Source organism: Hyalella azteca, unplaced genomic scaffold (assembly GCF_000764305.2).
Source record: "Hyalella azteca isolate HAZT.00-mixed unplaced genomic scaffold, Hazt_2.0.2 contig5344, whole genome shotgun sequence".
In the NCBI taxonomy this organism is placed as follows: Eukaryota; Metazoa; Arthropoda; class Malacostraca; order Amphipoda; family Hyalellidae; genus Hyalella; species Hyalella azteca.
Genome location: NW_025935538.1, coordinates 271633 through 282304, shown reverse-complemented (window position 1 = coordinate 282304; position 10672 = coordinate 271633). Strand labels below are relative to the sequence as shown.

Sequence of the window (10672 nt, the reverse complement as noted above, 5' to 3'; positions counted from 1 at the left end):
GTTCAAGGTTTTTTGAAAGAATACTGTCAATGGGCCGGCCAGAACGGATGCTAATTCTTTGAGCAATCTGGGATGGAAGCCGTCTGGTCCACATGACTTGTTGGGATTTTGAGCTACCAGGCGCTTGAGAACCTCTTCTTCGTGTATTTCAAAACATGTTAACTTCGAGCCGACTGGGCGCACCTCAATATCTGGAATACTGTTCAAGTCCTCATCTGTGAACACACTGCTGAAGAACTGATTAAGAACGTTAGCCATGCCCTCATCAGAGGAAATCTTTCGTTGGTCTACTTTCAAATCAGAAATACCGTCGTTTATGCTAATTTTATATATTCACCGTGTTTGCACAACTCTGTGAGGTTACAAGGAGTCAATGGTCTTAAGACGATCATCCTATGATCCAATATGAGATCTACTCATCGCTCATGGCTGCCGCAACAAGTTTTACTGAATGTTAAATTTGTGCGCTTTGTCTTTTTCTAAAGCTGAATTTTCCATTTTCTAAAGCTGAATTTTCATTTTTCTAAACTTCTCCAACTTGTTTTTCTTACGTCCAATTTTCTTTGTGTGCTCAAACCTGAAAAGTTATCACTTTTAATTCGCGATAGTTGCATTTTTCATGATCCGAGAGTTTTGTAGACATGCGAACGCAGACGCCTCCCGTATCAACGACCATCACGCGCGCGATACGGCACACGTATCTTATCAACACGACGTTCTCTACAGTTCGTATCAAGCAACAGCAGCCGCCGGACAGGAGGATTGCGTTTGTTCTCGAAATAAAATTTATAATGCATATTTTAATATGTGTAAAAACATATAGGGTCAGGGAATGTTTATCGTATTTGAATGATTTAGACGGCATTATTTTGGAACGCAAGTTCAACTTAGGACCACGGTGTAATACACGGGACGAGTGAAACCCTGAAAACAATATTTCGATACGAATGATCGTTCGTGAGAGGAAAATACTTTCATAAAAGAGTTTTCATTGTGTAACATTATGAAATATGATTGAGAACGTATGTCCATTCTGTTAGCCTTCCATAGGAAGTTAATTTACGGATTATCACACACGTTACCGACGACCACCGAACATTGGGCAATAACTCGAAATAATCATAAAATTAGTATGTTTAATAAAACTAAATCATTCAATTCTGAAGAATACACGCGATCTTCTCGCTGACGGGATCCTTGAGTGACCGAAGACCAAATTTGAAGGTTGCAGCATCTCGAAACTTACGAGCATGAGAAGTGTTAGTGCTGTGTGGTTTCTTCGAGCCGCTGTGATGGTGGCAAGCGCTCACATCCGCCTCCAGCCATCGGACGCTATGAATTCTTCCCACTTATACTTTCATAAGAAGATTGAGCCTAATTATGAGCCTGAAGGAAATGAAAAGCTCGTGCATGTCTCGCTAAGTAGCACGCTGTGGACCAGCACCTCTCCACATTCTTCCATTTCCATGGAGTCGTCTCACAAAGGTAGAATTTGTTCTACGCCAGAAAATATGACTATTTTATTACCGAATTATTAATATTATGCTATGCTATTGAGGACACCAAACCCGCTATGTTACATGTTGCTTTAAATTTAAAAATTTAATCGAGTTCAATAAGAAAAACATCTTTTTAGTTATATTACTCGTTGTGTCCTAATAATAAATATTTTTGAATTCCCAAGTAATTCACATCTCGAGATAGCGTTGAATAGCTGCTTCATCAAAATGGCGTAGGCGTCAAATGTTTGTGTAAAATGAATGTGTGACGCATGACAGTTAGCCGATACAGAGGCCTGACGTCGGAATATCTTTTCAGTGTCTCCACGCTCCAAATCCATCTGTTATCCGTTTGTGCCCAGGTTAACTTGCCCACCTCACTATAGCATCATTTACCATAAGAATTTACCTCCTCATTTACCCATACGATATTTTATATGGCCATATCGTAACTCAAATCATGCATGCTAATTTTCTACTTTTACTAATTTTCTATTTTTTTCCTAGAAGTCACTTTCGGGCTCCAGACGTCTCCCCTTGTAACTGCAAGACGATTCGTGAGCAATCGGCAGATTACTCATGAATTGGTCTTCGCATCGACTAGTGTACCCGTTAATTTCTTATTGCCAATTTATTATTAATATTAATATTACTTTAAAAGATTGAAATTTATTAAATTATTAGCAACTATGTTGCAGCATCCCTTCCGTCTTTGGAGTGCTCGAGCGACAAAGACTGTGACAGCTACAATGCCAGTGTCCCGCTGGTATGCATTGATGAGCAATGCACGTGTCCGGCCCCCTACTGCTGGCACTACCAATACTTTAATTCGAAAAATTTCTTCTTTTGCGGCACGTGTGGTGAGTGCCAACATTATTTAATCGTCGCAGTATTAAATTTTAAAAATGTTGATGCGTCGTGGATTGGGCATAGTGGCAGTTTTTTGGACATGATGCACTCATACCTCCAATTGAGTTATTAGGGGCAATTTTAAATTCGACTCTCAAGTTATATTTAGGGCCTTTTTACGTTTATGAATGTTTTCGGGTGTTGTTATTCACGAGTGTTTTGTATTCAAGTTTAGGACATAAATTGAGAATACATTATTATTTTAATGAGGTTTCTTGATGAAGCATCGTTTAGATAAAAGTTTTTGTCAATCTCACTTGAATTCGTGTCATGATGAACCATTTTTATGGGTGTTTTCTGTACGCTTTATCGTCTTTAGTATAAAGATGAAAGTATATGTTGAGAAATGAACAAAAAAATGCTGGCCACGTAAAACGCATGTAAAATTTATCAAATGTGAATTTGTGCATTTTTAAAAATGAAATTAGCAGTACATTAAGCGGAAAGATTCTATTCTGAAAGAGTATCATTTGCTTATAAATTTCTGGACAATATTTTGTGTTGCAGGGACGCTGGGCTCGAGCTGCAATAATACGGAGTGTAAGCCTCCTGGCCGGTGCTGGGAAGACCACTTCTGCCATTGTAACACAGGGATGAATTATTACGGGATATGGTGAGGCGAAATATCTTGGCCTATAAGACACGTCAGACCAGAAGCTGATGCAATTAAATTCCATTGTTCAGAATAATAGGCATTTAATGCTTTCGAAGCACACGCATTTGGCAGGATATTCCTCACTGATCTATAAACTACCGGAGATTTAAACGTTAGCGTGTCAAGATACTGAGTTCGACGTGTACCAATATTCTATTGATATTTTCCCAATTTGCCTTTGACAATTTCCTGTACAAGTATTTAACCCGCGTAACCATAACTTTGTTTCATTTTTTGCCTTATGCAGTTATTTTACTGACTCAATCAACGTTTTCAACATTTTTCAGCCAGTTCACGGTGGCAGTATTCGAACAAACCGTCGTAACTTCGATATTGACGGGAATAGTGTTCTTTCTCTGCATCGCCATTTGCGTCGTCTCTTTCAGGCCCGAGTGAGAAAATTATTATATTGAAAAAAAAATTAAATTATTATATTGAAATGCCAGCGATAGGGATACTTTTCTCATTACATACCCTCAATTTTATTCAGTAAAAATTTGAACGATATCTAAGTAACCACGAAAAATGCAGAAGTGAAAAGCCTAGTGACATGACAGTACAAAAATTTCAAAGCATATTTTCATCATAGTTGTTTTTAAGGCTTTAGAATCAGAGTGAATATCCTAGTTGTACAGTTTGCTATACTTGCATCTCTTCGCACTTAACAAGACTGCATTCATTGAAGCCGTATAAGTTTCACTTCCGAATCATTATACGCTATAATTCATAGATGTATTGCATTGCAGCGATGGCTACAGTCGCACGTGGTGCTGCCGCCGCATGCCCTGTAACTCGCGGAACAATCTTGAGCTGGAGCGAGACATGGCGGCCATCAGGCGGGTGTGTAGCACACGCTAACTAATGTTGATGAATAATATTTTTAATAAAGCATATCAAAATTAAAATATTAGTTAAAGAGAGATATTGAAAATATCCCTCTAAAATAAATGACATTTATCGTGCATGAATCATAAAATGATTAACAAATATGATAATAATAAAATAAGGACGTGAAGCGTTTCCGTACCTCGCTCATTCATAATAAAAAACTAATTAACAACATGTACAGGGGTTGGACAAAATAAGGGAAACACCTGACGTTTTGATAACGTAATTCTTGAATATTTTATCAACAATAAAAACACCGCGACATATTTTTATGTTAGATTTTTTAGATTATGTTAGATTTTTTTTATTGTTGCTGCGAATTTATATTTTACCCTTGCATAGATATTTTACGTAAATTTTTGTGTCTATAATCTAATCTATAACCTATAAAGAGAAAACTTCTCCGACTTTCAAAGAGGCCAAATTGTTGGTGCCCATATGGCAAGTGCTAGTGTGACAGAAATTTCCCGAATGCTTGACGTTTCTAGAGGTACTGTCTTAAAAATAATGACTGCTTTTGAAAGAGGGAAAAACGTCCTCAGCAAAGCACAGGTTTAAACGAAAGTAAGTGAGAGTTGGCTGAGAGACCGTCGGTACCTAAATCGAATTGTGAGGGACAATCGAAAGACCACTGCAGCACCATTACTGAAGATCTCAATTAACACTTACAGAACCCAACTTCTATTAAGACTGTCTGCCCAGAGCTGCACAAATCTGGATTCTATGGAAGAGCTGCAATTAGAAAACCTCTGGTTTCAAATACAAATGCTTCAAAGCGTTTAGAGTGTTGTAAAAACCCTCGAGCATTGGAAAAATTATTTTCTCTGACGAATCATAGTTAACCTTATTTCCAACCCCTGGACGAGTTTACGTTTGGAGACAGCCAAAAGTCATTTAATCACTTACTGCCTTCTTCCAACCGTAAAACATGGCGGGATATCTGTGATGATCTGGGGTGCTATTTCTTGGAAATCTGGCGGACCAATGATTTCTCTTCGTGGAAGAATTAACAGCCGTGACTATTTAGGAATTTTGGAGTACCAAGTTCATCCAATGGTTCAAGCACTGTTTTCATCTTTCAAGATGATAATGAACCCGATCCATATAGCTGGAATTGTTAAAAAATGACACGAGGACCATTCTAATGAAGTGAGCATCTCATTTGACCACCACAATAACCAGACCTGGAATATTTAGCGAGCATTTATGGTCGATTTTAGAGCTGCGAGACAGAAGTCGATTCCCGCCGCCATCGTCTGTAAAAGAGCTGAGGGAGTTTCAACTGAAGAAAATGAATGGGTTAAAATTCCTCTCAAAACAAGTCACAATTTGTATGAATCAATACATCGAGGAATTTAGGATGTAATTGCCGCACGCCGTACTAAAATATATTTTGTGCATTTCTCTGTAGTTTCCCTTATTTTGTCTAACCCTTGGAAGTGCTGGCCGTAATTAAGCATCGTATAATATCCGTCGCAATACCTGCAAAATTTTGGCGTGGTTTCTCTCGAACAAATTGATGTTTCCTTCAAGGAAACGTCAATCATTTGCTTCTGATCCTGTTGTGCTGTACTTGTGTTGCCGAACTTGCAAAAAAATAGGTACTGAATCAGAAGATGATCACCTTCACAATATTGTCTTTGCTGTCGAACAAGAAATTCAAAATTCTAAAATTTTGGTAATGTTCATTAATTAAATAGACAACTTTAATACCTGGGTTTCGATTGCTAATAAGATCACCCTTATTTATAACAAAATGCGTGCCTGTTGAATGAAATGAGTTTGGTTGTCGTAAGTTGTATAGATGATCAAAAGTGCGATGTTTCAGGCTCGAAGAGGACGTCACTCCAAAACTGTTGCTTTCACGCACACTGAGCGGCTGAGTCGACAAGCTAACACGCCTACAGTACAATGAACAGGTATAAAAACCCTTTTCAGATAAATTTTTGAGTTACAATACCCTTATGTGCTTATGATTAGTTTAGATCACATGCTTCTAATGCATAAGTATTCAATTTAGCGAAGCTAATCATTAGCTTATGAATAAAAGGTATCGTTAGTTAATTAATGCTACGTTTTTTAGACACTTTCTACCAATGGTGACATTGAGTAGTCTTGAAAAAGGTAGACTCGAACCAAACGTTTGAGCTTCATACGCTTTGGCTACTATTGTATTAAATTTGTAACGTCTGATGGAGGTTTTAGTTACCAGGCCTTTAAATTTAAATTGCATAGACGAAATTTTATCCAACTGTAAGCAAAGGATTCAAGATATTCAGTTAAAATTATTTTAAAAATTCTTCTGTCAACAGGACCAAAACTGGGAGCACATACTGAGGAGATATTCATCGATGGCCTCCGTTTAGTTCTGCACAAATTAATCTAGTCTCGTTTTGACAGTGCATGTTTAATATCGAATGCTCTCATTAAGCAATTGAATTGCAACTATTTTTTCGATTGACGCTTGAAAAAAAAGGCATTGGACTACATATTGGTCAATAAATAATTTTCATCATAAATGGATGAAAAAGTTCAAAGTTGAAAAACCAAGAATATTACAGAACACAGCGCAATAATCACTTATTACGTTTAGAAATTACAATTATTTAGTCAGAAGCTTGACAAACTGTAACCTCATGCAAACCTCTTGGCACAAGGAAATTAATAAACACACCTTCGATAAAATATAAAATTGTAAAACTACCTACATATATCACCGTTTGGTACCTGTTGAAGATATGTATCAAGGTTGGAACTGATGCACAATTGAGTAAATAAGAAGTGTTGTCCTGAGGTGGTCAAGACTATTCGAATAGCTCATCCTAATGAATTCTTATAATTCGTACACATTTGAAATTCTCATGTATTGACCTAAGCTAATACCAATTGAAGTCAGCGCTTTTGCTAAGATGAAACAATCTATGCTATAAAAATACTTTAAATGAGTTTACGCCCATAGAATATTCAGCAAAATGGTCAATAACTGCAACAATAATATTGTTTGACACTCAATAGAATCGGTATAAACATTATCGGTGCGAGTTTTGAATTAACCTCATTTATCATGATGTAACAAATTTACAGTAAAAAGCAGCTTCATGCATGCATTTACTGAATTCAGAGATCATTCGTCACTGAATTTCACTCAACGATTTTTTCCCTGCATGTAGCAGTTACAGCAATGAACTGACATATGAAAATCAGGCAAAAAATACCTTGGGCAAGGAAGATAATTTCATCGTCGAGCGAAACTTATTATTAAGCACCGAATAAAACCAGAGCACACTCGAGTTACATGCCGATCTGGTAGTGCTAATGAACTTGAGCTTCTCAGCTGCTAAATTTTTCAGTCACGAGAGTATATATTTTCGGATGCGTAATTTAACAAATGCGGCCTGGGTTGACATAATGGAAGCATCGCATTGAATAACTTCTTCTCTTTTGACTAGACTGTGACACTGTTAAAGGGAATGAAACGGAATAGTCTGACTACTTTTGGATACCATTAGGTTATCGAATACTATTACACACTATGACAGCCATTAAAGTTCCTAACGCAGCTCCTGTTGCCATATAAATAGAAACTTTATATAAACTAATATTTTCTTTGGTCTCGTACACCTGGAATGAAGATTCTTGGGACTTATCAGCGATGGCACAGGCAATGTCACTAGATAACGCAGCAAGAGACTCGCCGAGTCGCATGATGAGGCTGCTGGTCTTCTCATGCAGGTCATCAGTGTGCTGTAGAGCTTCCTGGTGCAGCTTACCTGCGTGCAACTCGGTCTGTTGGATGCGTTCGTGCGTGTCACGCGTACGCTTCATGTTTGTCATGATCGCTACCACGGACCCGAACGCAGCTGACAGCAGGGACACCATGAGCGTTCTGCACAATCACAGACACGTCACAAATGGCTCGACTCATCTCTTTGAACATTGTTTAGAACCTTAGCGAATCATTTGTTTGAAGTGAAGATGGAAAAAATGTTTGAAATTGCAGCTAAAAATAAATTTCAGTTAACTATCTTGCTTTTAACTCATAAGAAAGTGGATAAATTGTCTAAAACAAAATAAAAACCATGCATAATTCAAGAAAACAAAACATACCCAAATATAATAGAAATTTACTGTAACACAAAATATGTATTATACATATACATTATATTTTATATATAAACCTGTAATTTGTGTGTTGCTGCTGAGTTCTTTCTTTCTCGTGACTGACACGAATGGCGAACATCACGTTTGTTAGGCATTCGCGTTCACGGGACTCCATCAACTGGAATTCCTTCTTCATTGCTTCTAAATTTGTGAACAAATGGCGAGCCTGAAAAAAATCACACTAAGAGGGTGTTGCATCTTTTAACAACAAATATGGTAACCTTTGCAATAATTTCATATGAATTTCAAACTATTGGCATAAAAGTGCTGTGCTTAAAATAGAATACAAGAACTTGGATAAAAAATATATATATTCACACCTCAAACTCACCAAAAACGATGTTATTCTGAGCTTACTTGGTCAAACAGTTGGGTGTGCTCTTCACTGTAAGGGGTGCTTTTGCCAATACGGCTGTGTACATGATTGAGGTTGTGATGTAATTCACTGATGGTAATTTGAAGCTCTTGACGCTGTGCTGAAATCTTTGACATGTCGTCTATCAACTGTGGAAGAAAAGGTTTGGTTATGCATTAAACATTTATTAGCACTGCATTAAAAAGTGAACACATGGAATAGGATGAATACCGGTACCGTAACTTAAAACTATGTGGGATTACTAATGTATTTATTAAGTGATTCAGTCAGAGAGATTGAAAGTCGAAATTTTACATTGATTAGTATTCCACAAAGGAGTTGCAAGAAAAGACTAATAGTGATGGAGAATGCCAAAAGCAAAGAGCTACATTTTCAAATAGTGAATCAGTATTATGAACAGTACTTTGATTTTAATTGAATACAAAAAAATACTGCAAACACAAAATTACACAATAATGGAATTGCACTAAAATGAGGGAAAAACACAACATATGAGTAAAATTAATTTAATTTTGATTAATTAATTAACTTCAACTACTCACCAAATTGACTCTTTCCTGTGCTTTATGGACTTCTGATATTCCTGCAACATCTTGGTAATAACCATACCACCTGTTGAGAATATCAGTCCAGTCTTCCAGTTTCTGACTTGCAATCGACTGAGTTGATGTAGAGTTGGTAAGTGAAGTATGAAATGACGATAACGATTTGAATGTTTTGTCATTTAAACTTTTAAAGTTAGAAGCTAAACCAAGCAAGTCCATCTCATTTTTTTCTGTTGACTCCTTGTGAGGGATCATACTGGGGTTATTGGATGATTCTGAAGTACTTGGTTGCAATTCTTCAATATTATTAGATGTTCCATTTGCTTTAGAATTTGCTCTCAGACATGAATTTGAGAAATCTGATTCTGAATAAATAAACAAGTTATTATTCCTGTACAGATATTTAAAATTTGACCTTTTACACACATTTTTAGTTGTAAATGACCGCAAAGAAAACATTTTGCAATTTAATTTTTTATAAAAAATGAAACAAATTTGATCCCTTTGCTGAATGGAAAAATGAGTTCCTTGAATTATTTTTCTGTTTACTCCTGCAAAGGTTAAAAATCATTAAAGACATTGACTATGCTAGATATGTTGTCTAAAAATAGAGAACTATTAGTATAGTAATACTAAAAACCTCACATTTACCAGTCAATTACTTCTGTAACTGTGTACATGTATAGAACACTGAGAATACAGTTTTGGATCAAAAATCTAGCATGATGCTTCTCCAGGCTAAGTAAGCAATAACTTGCAGGTACTTTATGCAATCTTGAATTTGATACAATTTATTTATTCATCCTGCAAGGTCTGGACATATACGTACCTACAGTAGGGTGGAGCATTTTCTTTACTCTTTGTATTTCAATTTCAAAATAGTATCGAAAAGTTATGGATGTGCATAAAAATGTGTGCAAAATTGTAGACCCCTAGTTTGATTCTTTCATGATTTGGGGGACATTTGCAATTATTAAAAATCTAAAAAAATATAACATATGTATGAAAATTTTCCATTAGAAATTTTTTGAGCATGTGCTATTTTTTAACTATTTAAAAATTTCAAATGACTCTTGAATCATGAAGAAACTGACCTTAGGTTGGGTCTAAAATTTTGCACGTTGTTTTTTCCAAAAAATTAAAAACATGCTGCACCCTAATACCTATATATTATTTGTCAAAAATAGCAGTGTATATGAAATATGGATATATATAATTGTTCCTTTTAAAAAATTATTGCTAGGATGCTCCATGCCACAAGTAACTGAGTCACTAAATCCCCAAATGTAAACTTCATCATTTTGCTGTAGATTTTCATTTTATAGTGACGTATTTGCAGCTGCACATCTTCAAATTGAACCTCAAACCTCAATATAGAGCTTTTGAAGCCAGGAGATTTCAAATTCATTGAAATTACTTGATTTTTAGCAACAATATTCCAGTAGAAAGTAGAAGTTTTTTCAGTGTTGGAGCAACTTGCCAAATGGCAAACTAGAGACTATTTAGTTGTCCGTTCTTTCTAATTACTTGACCTCTTTCACATTTTCATTCAATATCTTGTGCATAATTCTAATATCTATGATACTTACAGATCTTCTTGTAGATTCAAAAAAGGTCAAAAAATATAACTCAGTATTCA

General features: G+C 36.1%; 2 protein-coding genes across 3 annotated transcripts in view; one reads left to right on the top strand and one right to left on the bottom strand.

Moving 5' to 3' along the window:
* Window positions 1–6984, top strand: part of LOC108671742 — a 10334-nt gene extending 3350 nt beyond the window's left edge. Inside the window, exons 1-7 of one of the 2 annotated variants that reach the window (XM_018159313.2) lie at window positions 629–1485; window positions 2198–2359; window positions 2916–3021; window positions 3351–3455; window positions 3810–3903; window positions 5780–5870; window positions 6264–6984. In XM_018159313.2, coding sequence (XP_018014802.1) covers window positions 1251–1485; window positions 2198–2359; window positions 2916–3021; window positions 3351–3455; window positions 3810–3903; window positions 5780–5866 — 789 coding nt within the window. In that variant the 5' untranslated portion in view covers window positions 629–1250 and the 3' untranslated portion in view covers window positions 5867–5870; window positions 6264–6984. Of the gene's footprint in view, window positions 1–628; window positions 1486–2197; window positions 2360–2915; window positions 3022–3350; window positions 3456–3809; window positions 3904–5779; window positions 5871–6263 lie in introns of those variants that run through there. The other variant, XM_018159315.2, reaches the window with a different exon arrangement.
* On the bottom strand, window positions 5572–9585 carry LOC108671741. Its single transcript, XM_018159312.2, has 4 exons — window positions 9031–9585; window positions 8470–8616; window positions 8130–8278; window positions 5572–7837 (listed from the first exon to the last, which is right to left on the bottom strand). Exons 1-4 carry the CDS (start codon window positions 9490–9492, stop codon window positions 7462–7464), a joined length of 1134 nt encoding a protein of 377 aa, XP_018014801.1. The 5' UTR covers window positions 9493–9585; the 3' UTR covers window positions 5572–7461.
* Between the last annotated feature and the right edge of the window lie 1087 nt (window positions 9586–10672).